The sequence below is a fragment of the Zygosaccharomyces rouxii genome (assembly GCF_000026365.1).
Source record: "Zygosaccharomyces rouxii strain CBS732 chromosome A complete sequence".
In the NCBI taxonomy this organism is placed as follows: domain Eukaryota; kingdom Fungi; phylum Ascomycota; class Saccharomycetes; order Saccharomycetales; family Saccharomycetaceae; genus Zygosaccharomyces; species Zygosaccharomyces rouxii.
This window is the reverse complement of record NC_012990.1, coordinates 377,882-393,234: the sequence shown is the minus strand read 5'-3', so window position 1 is coordinate 393,234 and position 15,353 is coordinate 377,882. Positions and strand designations below refer to the sequence as shown.

The window sequence follows — 15,353 nt, the reverse complement described above, 5'->3', positions numbered from 1 at the left end:
TATATATAGTAATATAACGTAATCAAATATAGTACACAAAGAGAAAAAACTCAAAAGAAAACGTATTCAAGATCTTTCACCTCTTAGTCTTCTAGCCAACTTGATGTCCTTCTTTTGAATAGTGACACGCTTGGCGTGAATAGCAGCCAAGTTGGTATCTTCAAATAGAGACACTAGGTATGCTTCGACAGATTCTTGCAAAGCACCAATAGCAGAAGATTGGAATCTCAAATCGGTCTTGAAATCTTGAGCAATTTCTCTAACCAATCTTTGAAATGGTAACTTTCTGATCAAAAGTTCAGTAGATTTCTGAAATCTTCTAATTTCTCTCAAGGCAACGGTACCTGGCTTATATCTGTGAGGCTTCTTAACACCACCGGTGGATGGTGCTGACTTTCTTGCTGCCTTAGAGGCAAGTTGCTTTCTTGGGGCCTTACCACCAGTAGACTTTCTGGCTGTTTGCTTGGTTCTTGCCATCTTGATTTATTTTGTATGTGTTGATGTTGTCTTTGTAGTAAATGTAAGAGAAGAGGAGCTAATATGTTTTAAAAGCCCCGTTTATATAGGAAAATTTTTTTTACGACCCAGTGCACATTACACCGCTTCTTTGGTTGCCCCCCTTGTTACAACGCCACCGCAATTCCTGTTTCACCCCATCTGAGTTACGCGGTGTACCTTGTGCGAAACTTGTATCATGGTTTATTACGGGCGAGATGAGAAATTCTGAGCACGGGCCGGGTACTGCGAAAACCGCTTCCCAATTCGTAACCCGATTTTCGCACTTCACTATAGAAGACCCGTTCTCAGAGTTTCACACTCTTCTATCGGGCGCGAAACCACGGTACCACATGGATTGAGATAGTATGGGTATTCAACAGGGGGAAAATGATATAAAAGAGACCAATTGGTACCATTTACTAGAAAGAAATTTTCGCTTTGATACTTGTCTCTTATCCCATCAGAAACAAACAAGAACAAAACAAAACAAAACAAAATGTCCGGTAGAGGAAAAGGTGGTAAAGGTCTAGGAAAAGGTGGTGCTAAGCGTCACAGAAAGATTCTTAGAGATAACATTCAAGGTATCACTAAGCCTGCTATTAGAAGATTAGCAAGAAGAGGTGGTGTTAAGCGTATCTCTGGTTTGATCTACGAAGAAGTGAGAGCCGTCCTAAAGACGTTCTTAGAATCCGTTATCAGGGATGCTGTTACTTACACTGAACACGCCAAGAGAAAGACCGTTACTTCTTTGGATGTTGTCTACGCTCTAAAGAGACAAGGTAGAACCCTTTATGGTTTCGGTGGTTAAGAAAAACGCTGCCACTTTTGTTATATTATTATCGGTTTAATTTCTTTTAAAGCGCAGGTTGTATATTATATTATAGTATTATTATGTAGTAGTAATGAATTTTGGGTCTACGAAAACAAGAAATAAAGTATTAGAAAAAAAAGGAAAGAGAAAATGTGGTCGAGATGCACAGTGCCACAAAAGTCATCTGACTTTCAATTAATTCTGTCTGACGTCATGTATTCCGGGTAACAGTGAAAAGGGTCGCTTCCAAGAATGTGCACTATATTCTTTCTTAGCGTGTGACCGCATTCTAAAGCTCGGAGTTTTTTCGTACAGAACAATCAAGGATCCAGATCCACTACGCACTCTTGTTGGCTATGCCCCGCAAATATTCTTCTTTCCGGTTTCATCGTTTCTTTTTCTGATTCGAAGAACCAGCCACAGGGACAACTATAAGCTTTCAGAAGAGTCAAGTGAGACTGAAATGTTTACAACAGGGTTAATATAGTACGCAAGTATTTATGGTCATTTTCTCGTTCTTGCCTGACCTGCGATCAACCTATACTATGCTAAACTATTGTAAACTAATTCGATCCCAGGGACATGACAATCACTTTCAACGTGCATGTCACATTTGAGGCTATCTTTTATAGAACCTCTTTTCTTGAAGAACCTCTACAGCAATAAGGGTCCTTCTTTCTCTGTTAATTCCGACCATCTCCCGTTTCTTCTTGCTGCGGTCCCTCTATTTCCGAATGTTATGTCTTTTTTTTGCTTAGCTGCGACCGACACTACAACTACAGCTGCAACCCCGCGAGCTGCTGGAACCCTGTGTAATTATGCAACTGTAATTGTGACATCTTTTGTCTTGTACTCATTTACTATACATATGTCATTGCTTCTACTTTCCTGCATATCCAGTTCCGCCTTAAGTGCTATTAACATTTTACTATTTTATCGCGATTTCTGTGCTAGTTTTAGCAAGTGGATAAAGCGAGCAAAGAAAAAGAAAACTTTTTCTTTTTTTCAACATACCGTTGCAGCATTAGAAGCGTTAGAAACATAAACGTCGCTAGCATCGGCTTCGAATTCTTGAAACTGATTGGAATTTACTCTTCTATTTTTTGTCATTCATTTTGCAAGAATTGCGCTTGATTTGGACTGTGTGAAAGTGTGAATCAAATCAATAAAGTTCTTTTCGCACTTTCCTCCCTTGCTTCCTACTTTACTCATCAAGGTTGTTTTTCATACTTAGAAGGAAATAAAGAGAGGAAGAAAGACAAAAAGAAGAGAAACAGCCAGTTTAGCATCTAATATTGTTTCTTTCTGCTATTACTTATCATTGTTATCCAAGTATAGTGGGTTCCTACCGCCACTGAGAGATCATCTTTACAATTCTCATCAATTTGTAAGACTTGACAAGGAGTGTACAGTGTAGTTTCATTCACATTTGAAGGGGGAACAAGAGAGAAAGGAAAAGAGAGAGAAAGAACGAAAGCAACAAAGCAAGCGACTGATAGATAGAGAAGAAGATTATATTAATAAGAATATCCAAGTGGCTTATAGTTATATGGAACAAGCAAGGCCACATAGATCTACGATAGCTACAGCATCGTCAGAACCACAGACAACAAGCACGAGAAATAGAAGTTTGTCTACTACTGGTACTACTACTAGAACAACAACAGCAACGATACCTCAACAGACAGATATAGCTAAAACAACAAGTTCACCAAAGGATCAACACGGAATGAATATGAATACTAATGAAGAGGGAGGGAATACCTCATCAAACAATACAGAAGATCGTAAGAGACTTTCCACCTGTTCTCAGGAACATGGACCAGGTGATACAACGACACAAGCTAGTTTCCAGCCCACAGGATCATTATTGGTAAGAAAATATACAGAACTAGTCTCATCGATTGGCAACCACTTCCCTAATGAGGATGATGGTGGAATAGATGAAGGCGGTGTCGACATTGATGTCAACGACGAAGAAGAGCAAGAAGATGTTGGAGAAGAAGGAAAAGAAGTTCAAAGTAACAGCGAAAATGATGGGGATGATGGTAGAGCCGAAGGAGTAAATGAAGAGGAAAACGAAGATAGTATGGGTAATGGATTGTTTAAACAGTTTGATCATAGAACGGGACAATTTTTAAGAAAGGATCCATTTTTAGCCAAGGAAGATTTGGGAGTTAGAAGACTATTTGGTAAAAGTGATAACAAATTCAGATCTCATTCAGTACCAGCTATTTGCCATTCCTCTTTAAAAAGATTAACGGCGTCATACTGTCAGAACCACAACCATTACCATTATCGTCATCATAATAACCAGCAGTCGGCTGTAGGTTCAGTTAGAAAGAAAAGATCTGGGAAACCTCATCATCATCATCATCACCGCCGTCATCAGCATTCTCCCTATTGCTTTGTTCAAGCTGCATTTTCCAACGGTAGCGGTGCCACCGCTTCAACTGCAAGTTCCACAGATAGCGGTAATAGCTCAGGAGCTTCATCTCGTGAAAGTAGTAGGTGTGTGAATGGTGCCTCAAGTGGTAATGATACAGGTGCTACCAGTTTTGGTAATGATCCAAAGCAGCCCGCAGCAGCAGGAGCGGCAGCAACTTCTACCGCAAGTTCTGGTGTAACTACAGGCTCAGTCACGAATGAGGGTAATGTAGGTTCAAACGTTGGAAAATCATCGACAACTCCATCATTGCATCGTTCTCATCATCAAAGTAAAAACCATTCTATGTCAACTAATGCCCTAAGAGATGCGATTTTGTTATGCCACCAAGCACAACAACCTTTAGTGACGAAATATGACGAATTGACTTTACATGAGAGGATAAGCGCCGTTAGAGACCATCCAGGACCTTTACCGTTACCTCCAATCAATTTACAATGCCTTAAAGAAATCGATTTACAAGAAATTGTGAAAAATCCACAATTGAGACATGATATTATTTTTGATCCTCTGCTACAATTTAGACCAAATTTAGATGGTGAAAGAGGTCTTAAAAAGAAACAGTTATCTGATAGGTACTGGAGAGATGTGGAAAACGAAGTGTATGTTTATTCTCAGAAACCTCAAGTTTTCCAATATGATCATACTAGATTAGTGCCCCTTTTTGACACTTTAAGAGAAGTTTTATTGACCATAGTACCTCAACGCGAAGCACACGTGATACACAACGTATTAGATACGGAGTTGAACGTTCAAGAATTGCTAAGAGGATCATTAATAATGACAAATCTTTCAGAATGGTTGGCTCAATTGTTTAAACATCATTGTGCACCAATGAGAGACGCGTGGGTCGATAGAATGAGCGCCAAATTCAAAGAAGCTGAACAAGAATCATCGTTATCCAAATTAATTGAAGGTTTAAGGCTTGTATTTCAAATTTTGGAGGCAATGAAATTAGATATTGCCAACCACCAAATACGCATTCTAAGGCCTGCCCTATTATCCAATTCTGTCGAATTTGAAAAACAGTATTTCCAATCCTTAATGAATTCAGATCGTGTTGATCTTAAATCATCATTACTTTGGTTCAATAGAAAATTTAACGAAAGTGTCAACCAAGGTACCATACAAAGAGATCGTGCAGTACCAAGGGACGTTTACAAATTATGCATTCGGAGTATCATTAGTCTATTATCGTGTCGTAAGATGGTGAGAGAATATCCAACATCATTATCATTTGATCATGCCAGACTCATTCTATTAAGAGCAGATATACGACAAATTGTTTGTCTTTTAATCTGCAGACTTTTATTCAAACAACTAGTTGCCAACGATACTTCGTTGGATAAAGGTGCCAAGAATTATATCGACTCGAGTGGTACTCAAAAGAAATTAAAGGGAGAAATCGTTAGCATTATCACAGACGAACATGGTAATTGTAGATGGACTAAAAACACAATGGCAATTGCCATTCATTTGTGTAAGACGATTACAGACCTCAGAGACGAGTATCTATCTCGCAGAGTACAAACCGGAGTCGGTATTAGTTCGTCTTCCAATACCACTGGCACACCACCTTCCAGTACACCAGCATTAGCGCAAGCTAAAGTTAATTTTGCCAAATCTTGGTTATCGAAACAGACCCAGCCTTTAAGTGAAGTTTATGGCGTTTTAGAAGATCGTGTATTCCGTTCACTGGAAGAGTTAATATTTTCCAAATCTGACTGTACAGTTGACGGTCGTGTTAGACAAGATTTCGTCTATCTATGCAGTACTCTCAACAAGGATTCTACAATTACTAACACCTCAGCTACAGCAGCAGCCACTACATCTGCAGCCACATCTAATGGCCTACTTGTACCAACTGGAGAAAACACATCTGCTGCATCATCATCATCATCATCATCAAATACTAATGACACCAACAATAATACCAATGCATCTACTACATCATCAAATTCTCATAATACCACAGCATCTACATTCGGTACAGCAACAACAACAACTCTACAGGGTTTAGATATGGAAGAATTCGATAGCGTTTTGCGTCATCTATACGCTGTGGTTAATTTCCACTGGTCTGTATTTGGCGCTCACTACATGGACGCTATAAGCGATCAATTGGGGTCAAGGGTTTTTTAGAGAGTCAAGTTTTTAAAGTATATTTTGCAATCGAATTTTTTTTTTTTGTTTTTACTTCCTTTTACTTTATTTCTGTTGGAATACGACTACTGCTACGACTAATGACCGCCCTATTTTATATTACAGGGTTAACACATGCTGAGATCTATAAGTATATGTACAATATAACAAGTTCTCTGGAGTTATCTCTTTCTTATTACTCTCAATACTATAATCCTTGTGCAATATCTCTGTGTTCTACTATGGAAAGCAGCTTCGGGTGCGAAATTCTCTATGCATTGGCGCTACGCGAATTCCTCGAAGGGGACATGTTTCCACTATGGTGCGGCACGTAGAAAAGCCGGTAGTGATGCATTGACGCGTTTGCATTCTTCAAAGAATACGGCTTCAGATCTTCGTATAAAAAGTAATAGTGTATAAACGCCATTTACTATTACTTAAGATCTTGTCTTCCAGGAGATCGAAAAATCAACAAATATAGTCTGGTACTGCGTATCCTACCAATACTATTGCAATAGATAGCCTCTATCTATCTATCTATCTGTCTCTTTCTTACATTTCATCAATAAAAAAAAAAAAATAAATCCTTTCGCTGTACTGGCAGGCCATCAAAGTGGAAGGTAAGAAAGAAGCAAACATCGTTGTTTTTTTCTGTTAATACCAGTTGCTAGGTTTAGTAGTCATGGATACGGATCCATTAGAAATTCTGTCACTTTATCAGTACGAAAGTGGAAGACACTCAAGCGTGGTTTCATTTCAAAGTGTACAAACTGCAGAAAGACTGTTGGACAAGTTAGAATTAAGTGCAGAAGATGAGAGGTTGTTACAGTTGGCATTGAAGGAAGAAAGAGAAAAAAATGAAGCCGAGGAGAAGGAGAGAAACAGAGTACTTCAAAGGGAAAAGGATGAAGAGGCAGACGCAGAAAGGCAAAGAGAAAGAGAGAAAGAAAGGGAACAAAGTCCTTTGTTATGTTTACCTGCATCAGGATTCCCATCTTTGAAGAACAGGTCTTTTGTTACGCCGAGAAGAGTTCTTACAGTTTCAGTAGCAGATCCATTGGGACAAGGCGATAAAGGTTTATGTACAGGTGCAGAACAACATCTACCAACAAAATCAAGATATTCCTATTTTGTGGAAGAAGTTGATTCCGAAGATGAAGACAATGATACTCATGATAATCAACCTTCACCAAGACCTAAGAAACCATCATTAGGTACAAACCCTCGGAAGAAAACAGTTAGAGCCGAGATTTATGGTGCATTTAATGTCGGTGTTGCCCCAATTCAAAGATCGAATACAACGGCTACTGAAACTGCACCTGTAAGTAGAAGTACGAGTCGTAAAACGGTTAATTTCGAAAAATATCGTATGGATACTTCAAAGCTTTTGTCAAAGTCACCATCCTCTAAAAAGGCAAAGTTGTATGAAAATAACAGTAATAACAGTTCATCAACAGAATTTGGTCAAAATTCTTTGCTATTTAGATCTCAACAATCTCTATCAGATGAGAGTGAAGGTTCCATAGATGGATCAAGTGTGAAGCGTAATAATTCATCAGCTACAACAAAAGTTAGTAGTGGTAAAGATTCTACTACCGCAAGTCCGTTACACATTTTTAATACTGCGACCAGTTATAAATCAGATGGCGGTGATAGTCTACAAAACTCCAATAAAGAAACTCCAACGAAAGCTACTCTAACGAGGGACACTCCAACTAAGAATACCCCAACGAAGGATGGAAATGGACGTAGTCATAGTAAGAAGAAAACTTCATTCCACTTAAAGAATTTGTTTAGATCACAAAAGGCTTCAGGAAGAAAAGACTCTTTGAATTCTAAAAGAAGTACAGATGATTTAGCTGAGATGTCGGCAATGAATTCAGCAAATACTTCCGCTACCACAAGTGTTGGTACATCGGCTGCTAATTCTCCACCAAAGGGTACACCCTTTCTTAATAATGCAAACAAATCTCCGTTGTTTCGTAAATTTGCTTTCCCAACTAATACTACAGAACCACTTGAAGACATACCATCATCACTGTCCTCATCATCCTCCTCAGCAAAACAAGGTTCACGGATGCAGACTAGAGATACCCAACATTACAGATCTTTATCAGATCATCATGCTATTAATAAATCAAGTTCAATCCCAACGATTACCAATGCTAACACACAGCCATTCACACCAGGTTTAAGAAATAGAAAATTATCATTGGACAGTAGACATAACGCCGGTCGAGTATCTCGTTTTGACACCCCCTTAACTAGTGATAATAACAATAACAATAGCACTAACAATAATAATAATGAAGATCGAATTCATGATGCTGCAGGATCGGCAATTCATTCATCACCTTCGCTTCATAGTAAGAGAACTAACATTGCCAATTTAGGTGAATCTGCAAGAAAACTTCATGATGCTTGTAATGACGGAAACGCAGAAGCATGTTTCCTTTATGGTATGGCTTTGAGACATGGATATGGTGTGATTCCAGACCAAGAAGAATCTTTCCACTACTTGTTTACAGCTACAGGCTTAAAATCTGAATTACACGATGTATTTGAAGTTGAAATAAATCCGTTTGAATTAGAACGTAATCAATCTATTCCAGAAATTGCTCCTGAGCCATCAGCACCTGCCATTTACGAATGTGCTATCTCTTATCTAAAAGGTTATGGGATGGATCATGAGGACGAAATTAAAGGTTTAAAATTTTTAGAAAAAGTGGCATCAATGGGTCATTTAGATGCCATGTGTTTGAGTGGTACCATTTGGTCAAAGAAATCTAGCGTAAGGCGGAAGGATTTGGCAAGAGCAGCTGCATGGTTTAGAATTGCAGAGAAAAGGGGTGCTCATCTAATTGGAGCAGAATGGATCTACAAGGATAAATATATCCAAATGGCAAAAAATTATTGAATAGAAGAGAACGAGAGACATTACTACAATTAAACCAATTTTGTTTTGATATATTTCATTATTATACTTTTTTTCTTTTATCATGGGTTCTTCAATGTCTTAATACTACTTTAACTTGGAGGTAGTCACTCCTAGCCCATCATTACCTTTTATTCAAAGATTGTACTATTATAATATTTACACTAATAATGATGATAATAATAATAATAATAATAATGATAACAATAAATATTTTCGTTTATGTCACCCGGACGCGTCTTTTTTTTTTTAACAAAGGCCTTATTCGCGTTTACAGGGAGCAACGTGGACCCTAATCATGTCTAATCGCAATTGACTACAATTAATTCACCAATCGGTCAATATAAAGAACCACAAGCTTTTATAGTTTTTGTTTAGACAGTTGAGTCATATCATATTTTCATAATAAACAGGTCACTGGTCATTGAAAATGAAGGTATGTTGAGGTATTGTTCTTTAATAATGTGTTTGTTTCTGTTTCCCTTCCCATTACTAACACTTATAATTATCATTAGTTTATCGACGAGTTAGACGTTGAAAGGGTTAACCAAACCCTTAATTTTGAAACTAGTGATTGTAGGATAACTGGTGGTTGTGATATTTTTACCACTAAACCAGTTGCGTCTGATAAGAAACTTTATAAAAGAATTGATGATCATTTAGGAACTCTTCTACAAGAGAATGAAGGGTACAACGCAGCTTTGCGGCAACATGCAAGTTTAGAATCAAGTGGCTCGTTATCACCGATTTCTGGTGAAATAAATCAAATTCAACATCCCAATTCAAATTCAATTTCAAATTCTTGGACAAAAGATTCATTTTGGGAGCAAAAAAGACGTATGTCTGTTAATGAAAATGGATCACCATCTGCAAGTTTTTCACCTAATAGTGGTGTTAAGACCAATAAATTGAACGATCAAAATTTAAAAGAATTGGTTTCCAATTCTGAATCCCGTTATATGAGTTCCCCTTCGCCAGGGGATTCTAATTCTAATTCTAATCCTCGTTCATTTTATGCAAACAGAAGAACGAGTAGTAGTACAGGCCTACAACCAAGTAAATCAGCAATCAACAGAAGGAGATCTTCAGCAGTTAATGATCCAGCCAATAGTATAAATATTGGACCTTTTGGTCCAATTAATGAAACTGCTAGCAGAAGAACTTTTGCCTATTTGATTGCAATTTTAAATGCTTCTTTTCCAGATCATGATTTCTCATCTTTGGAACCAACAGATTTTTTGAAGATTTCATTGAAATCGATGATATCAAAATTTGAAAATTCCCTTTATTCCTTGGGGAAAAACCCTGAAGAATGGATGTGGGAGATAATAAATTCTCATTTGGATATGCCAGATTGCGTAATATATCAGTACAGTCCGCCTAGATCATTTTTAGATGATGAACCAGGATACCTTTGGAGCCTTGTATTTTTCCTTTTCAATAAAAAGAGGAAAAGAGTGGCTTACTTATACCTAATCTCATCTAGACTAGAATCTCCAACAGAAGGGAATGTCAATGAAGATGAAGAGAGGGAAAAGTTAAATCAGAAGAGGAGAACAGTGATTGACGATGAAGCGGCGGACTATGAAGGTGAATACGATTTGGTTTATGATGAGAATGCAATCGAAGATGATGCAGATGATGCTGTGGAGGTTACAAGCTAACGAAATGAAATTGACATTGTGATTATTATTTTTTTCCTTTTTTTTTTTTTTTTTTTTTTTTTTTTTTTTTTGGTTGTCTTGTGTGTTATTATAATCTTATCCTAATTCTTGTTTTGTTTCTGATAAGTATGCGAGATACATGAAAGAAGGCGATGAATTGCTTATATGCTCATGTCCTTGGGTTATTTCGATCTTGAGATACATAACCTTTAATTGTAACGTTATTACTTGAAGATGTATGTACATACATAATTTGTTATTATTATGGTCATTGTTATTATCACCGCAGCGGTTAAGTTGTCTATCAATCATCACCTAATGAACTTTCCAAACCTCTTTTTGTGATCATAAATGGAATTTCCTTGGAATCTGCATACGCCGAAAAAACAACTTTAAAGAGCCTCTTGACCTGCCAAAAAGTTGTAGGATCAGATCCTTTATAAAGATGCAACTCACCTCTCCTAATCATTGGTGATGCCCTATAGGATTTACTCAGTAAAATTCTACTACTGAGATGTTTAGCCCAATTCAAACCTAAATTAGGCACCCTTCTATCTACACTTCTCTTTTTGTGAAATCTTTGCTTATTGGAAGGGAATGTTGATCTTCTTTCGATAGGTCTTTTATCCGGCGGCAATGCCTTCTCGCTATTTGCAACTGTTACTTTGGCTGCCTTCGTCCTTGACAAATTTTCGACCCTTGCTATTTCATCATGAATCAACTTTCCATCTTCATCATCTGATAACAGATCTTCATTATCTTGGTAATCTGAATTAACATTCTTAGGTTCGTTATATTTTTGATGATAAATTATGGAAGAATTCCTCCAACCTACCCACCACCCCAATTGGTACTCATAATCTGTTAATTCAGCAACATAAGGCTCTGGACTTTCGAACAATGGTCTATCACTAACTTGGTTGGCAACCACAACCGCTAAAGCGTGTTTGTTGGCTAGATCAAGTAATCTCTCGGCTACTTGATCAACATAAAACCTGTTGTCTTGATGATCCTTAAAGTCTCTAGTAGGAAGTTCAACTCGCATATGATGAGAGATAGAATCAATGATTATTAACTTGATGGCGCCTCTACTATTCTCTAAAAGAATCGGCAATTGAACATTGAGAATATGATCTTGATTAATTAAATCACAACAAGTGACTGTATAAACATTTTCCTGTGAGACTCCATGTTTAACCAACTCCTCTCTTGCTGAAATCATAGATGCCAGTCTTTGTGTGGGTAAATCACCTTCAGTAGAAATATAAACGCATTTACCTTTAATTCCTCCCATATTTGTAGGCAATTGAACGCTCAAGCACAATTGCATAAGTAATTGGGACTTACCAGTAGAGCTTTCGCCAAAAACTTCTGTAATACCATGTGTATAAATACCTCCTCCAAGGGCCTCATCAATGCCAACATCAGTTGTAGTGAATGGTACCGGTCCTTCCACTTCACTAATGGGTTTCACCTCGTTAAAATTCATCAATTGATCATCATACTCTGCGATCATTGATTTTTGGAACTTATCTACCTCATTTGTTGACCTTTGAAGCTGTCTTGCCAATTCTTTAGACGGGAGTGTGAGAAAGTCGACTACTGATACCTGATATTTTTTACAGGCATCTAACAAAGAAGTGAATTCTTCGTCACAGAGCAGTGAACTTTGAGGGAGCTCATCATAAAGATCCATAAGTCAGTCGCATAGACTAGCTGAAATCTCTGTGACCTTAGGTGAGTTTCCTTTCTACTTTTGATTATTCATTCATGATTAAACATTCAATGGTTTTCGGGCCTCCCGAGCTCCAGGGCGAACTAAGCCAAAGTAATGGAGACCATAGAAATTTCACCAACATAAAGCCAAGCATTTCTTGTCGTTACATATATTTTATTTCAATAGTTCATCTACATAATTCGTGGAAAATCCGTAGCATCTAGATCTTATTAGGTAAGCCACCAATGGTGACAACCTTGACCACAGTGTAATCATCAAGTCCATACAGAGAACCTTCTCTGCCAAAACCAGATTCTTTAACACCACCAAATGGGATCGTAGCGTCTGAGAAAAGCCCAGTGTTGCAAGAAACCATACCAACTTCTAGGGCCTCTGAGACAGTGTAAATAGTATTGATATCTCTGGAAAAAACGTAAGATGCTAAACCGACGTCCGTATCATTGGCATATTTGACCACTTCTTCGGTGGTTTTGAAGGTAAAGATTGGGCATAAAGGTCCGAAAGTTTCTTCTTTAGAAACCTTAGCAGATTGAGGAACATGAGATACAATTGCTGGATTGTAAAAGTGTGGACCTAATTCTTTTAGTGGACCACCTTCTAAAACAATTTTAGCACCCTTCTCAATAGCATCTTTTTTATGTTCTTCCACCTTTTCTATAGCTTGTCCATTGATCATACATCCATGAGTAGTATCACTATGAAGACCATGTCCAAGGACGAACTGACGAACTTTTGCCGCCATCAATTCCGCAAATTTATCAACGACACTCTCTTGCACATATAACCTGTTGGCACATACACAAGTCTGACCCAATCCTCTAAATTTCGATGCAATTGCTTGATCTACAGCGTGATCTAAATCGGCATTTTCAAAAACGATGAATGGAGCATTACCGCCCAATTCAAAGGATAATTTCTTCATAGTAGTGGAAGCCTGTTTCATCAACAATTTACCTACTCTTGTAGATCCCGTAAAGGAGACCTTTTTAACTTTAGGAGATTCGCATAATGTAACCCCAACTTGTGGTGTATTCTTATCAGCCAAAACCACGTTAAATGCTCCCTTAGGGAAACCAGCTTCCTCTGCTAGAGCCGCTAATGCAAGAGCGGAAAGGGGGGTTTGAGCATCTGGTTTTATCACTACTGTACAACCTGCAGCCAAGGCTGCAGCCGCCTTCCTGGTAATCATAGCGCTGGGGAAATTCCATGGACATATCAACCCACAAACACCGATAGGTTGTTTTATAGTGAAAGCCCTATTTCCAGCATTACCAGGTTGAATTACTGTACCATAAACTCTAGGAGCTTCCTCCGCGTACCATTCGAAGTATGATGCTGCATACCTTATTTCACCTACAGAATCTGCCAGGGCTTTACCATTTTCCCAAGTCAATATCTGTCCCAAGTCATTAATATTTTCTAACATCAAATTGTAAAAGTTTCTCAACCAAATAGCTCTTTGTCTAGGTGTAGTGTTTTTGTAAGTATGGAATGCTTCATATGCAGCATCAATGGCATCATTGACAGCAGATACAGATTGATCTGGTAATTGTGCAATTACCTGGTTCGTAGCTGGATCAGTAACATCAAAATGTTGTTCAGATTCTTTGACCCACAGTCCATTGATATAGGCAGAATCTCTAATTAAATCTTTTCTTTGTAAGATAGGTTGAGGGGACGACATCTTTTGATTACTTAGCGGTACATTCGATACTCACATCTAGGGACAAGTGAACGATCGCTACTCCCACGCCCTTTAAATAATGATAGTAAGGAGGCCCAATCGAAATCTTTCTAGTCTTAAGAAGTTACTTCCGCGCGGAAACCTTTAAACATTAATCAGTTTCTCCCCTTCATTATGATCAATTCTAGCAAAAGATGAAAATTATAGAAGTTGCAAAAATTATATGAAATATCAAAGAACGAAAACTAAGGAAAAAACGTTGTATGTAAACGATAAGTAGGACCCACCATAGTATCCCATTCAATAAGGGATCTATTCAAACGTCAGTAATTTAAAAAAACAAAAAAAAAAACAAACAAACACAAATATTATTAACCAAATCCCGATATGCTATAATGTATGTTGTCCTCCACCGCTATTGTAATAATACAAATTAAAAGACCGTAAAGAATTAAAACGGAAAGGAGGAAATTTTACAACTAGCCGTCTCTTGTTATTAATTAATCGCCACTCAATTGCAAGAACAATTAACCGCTTTCGTAATAATAATAATGAGGTATTAGCCAATCCTTTAAGAATAAAATCAAAAATAGGCAGCAGTCAAAATTCTTGGTGAATCAGCTTTCAGCCATTTTAGCTCTTTCTGGAGTAGAAATATGTTGTTTTTCCACTGAACTAGAATTATTAGTAGCTGCTGTGTATAATGTCTCTGTATGAGGTCTCCCTCTACCGAAATCACGATCAAATTCTGCTTCCACGTCCGAAGAATTATGACGATCTCTAGTTACTGCATTTTCAGGCCTTGTTAACGACATAGAAGAATTTGATCTTGGCTCTTCAGAAGTTTCATTTGGTGGCGGTGATGATGGTGGGGGGTAAAACTCGCCCTTACTGTTTAAATGGAATTCACCGTTTTCATCATAGTATCCTAAATCATTTTCATTGGCCTTAGCCGTGTATTGAGGTACGAACTCACTGTCTTCTCTTCTGTCGTGATCCCTCTGTGATTGCCTGTAAGAAGGTGGTGTAATCCATGCTGTACCTCTTATGGGAGCTCTACCAACCTGCTTTCTCCTACGATTGAGGCCCACAACACCCACTATGAACATCACAATAGCTAGAATAAATATAACGAATAAAGTCCATCTCGCCCACTTCCATGATTCATTAGATACATCATCATCTCCATCATAGAAGTCTCTTGCATAGATCAATCCAGTTTTTTCAATTATCATCTTCTTATTTTAACAGTACTTTCTTTATTAAACTTTGAGATTCCTTTAAGACCTGCTCAAACGAATTAATTCCTTAAGTATCCAGTGACTTCGCCTTGAGAAACTAGTGTGCATATATATATAATCTTTATGTTAACTATAATGGAAAGGGTTTCCAAGCCTTGAAAACTTCGCCTTTTGCTAGTGGATCCCGCATGGCT

The 15,353-nt window shown here is 37.8% G+C and overlaps 8 protein-coding genes across 8 annotated transcripts; 4 read left to right on the top strand and 4 right to left on the bottom strand.

Annotated features, from left to right (window-relative positions):
• Positions 1 to 66: 66 nt before the first annotated feature.
• HHT1 (histone H3) lies at positions 67 to 477 on the bottom strand (the record flags this gene model as incomplete). Its single annotated transcript, XM_002494535.1, has 1 exon — positions 67 to 477. One exon carries the CDS (start codon positions 475 to 477, stop codon positions 67 to 69), a length of 411 nt encoding a protein of 136 aa, XP_002494580.1.
• Positions 478 to 994: 517 nt separating this feature from the next.
• HHF1 (histone H4) lies at positions 995 to 1,306 on the top strand (the record flags this gene model as incomplete). The annotated part of the gene is made up of 1 exon (XM_002494534.1): positions 995 to 1,306. The coding sequence occupies one exon, from the start codon at positions 995 to 997 to the stop codon at positions 1,304 to 1,306; it is 312 nt and encodes a 103-aa protein (XP_002494579.1).
• A 1,552-nt stretch (positions 1,307 to 2,858) lies between these two features.
• Positions 2,859 to 5,897, top strand: SOK1 (Sok1p; the record flags this gene model as incomplete). The annotated part of the gene is made up of 1 exon (XM_002494533.1): positions 2,859 to 5,897. The coding sequence occupies one exon, from the start codon at positions 2,859 to 2,861 to the stop codon at positions 5,895 to 5,897; it is 3,039 nt and encodes a 1,012-aa protein (XP_002494578.1).
• A 682-nt stretch (positions 5,898 to 6,579) lies between these two features.
• Positions 6,580 to 8,814, top strand: DSF2 (Dsf2p; the record flags this gene model as incomplete). The annotated part of the gene is made up of 1 exon (XM_002494532.1): positions 6,580 to 8,814. One exon carries the CDS (start codon positions 6,580 to 6,582, stop codon positions 8,812 to 8,814), a length of 2,235 nt encoding a protein of 744 aa, XP_002494577.1.
• An 857-nt stretch (positions 8,815 to 9,671) lies between these two features.
• MAF1 (RNA polymerase III-inhibiting protein MAF1) lies at positions 9,672 to 10,496 on the top strand (the record flags this gene model as incomplete). The annotated part of the gene is made up of 1 exon (XM_002494531.1): positions 9,672 to 10,496. One exon carries the CDS (start codon positions 9,672 to 9,674, stop codon positions 10,494 to 10,496), a length of 825 nt encoding a protein of 274 aa, XP_002494576.1.
• Positions 10,497 to 10,800: 304 nt separating this feature from the next.
• Positions 10,801 to 12,192, bottom strand: RAD57 (putative DNA-dependent ATPase RAD57; the record flags this gene model as incomplete). Its single annotated transcript, XM_002494530.1, has 1 exon — positions 10,801 to 12,192. One exon carries the CDS (start codon positions 12,190 to 12,192, stop codon positions 10,801 to 10,803), a length of 1,392 nt encoding a protein of 463 aa, XP_002494575.1.
• A 241-nt stretch (positions 12,193 to 12,433) lies between these two features.
• Positions 12,434 to 13,918, bottom strand: UGA2 (succinate-semialdehyde dehydrogenase (NAD(P)(+)); the record flags this gene model as incomplete). The annotated part of the gene is made up of 1 exon (XM_002494529.1): positions 12,434 to 13,918. The coding sequence occupies one exon, from the start codon at positions 13,916 to 13,918 to the stop codon at positions 12,434 to 12,436; it is 1,485 nt and encodes a 494-aa protein (XP_002494574.1).
• Positions 13,919 to 14,535: 617 nt separating this feature from the next.
• ZYRO0A04664g (resistance to Congo red protein) lies at positions 14,536 to 15,153 on the bottom strand (the record flags this gene model as incomplete). The annotated part of the gene is made up of 1 exon (XM_002494528.1): positions 14,536 to 15,153. One exon carries the CDS (start codon positions 15,151 to 15,153, stop codon positions 14,536 to 14,538), a length of 618 nt encoding a protein of 205 aa, XP_002494573.1.
• Positions 15,154 to 15,353: the final 200 nt, after the last annotated feature.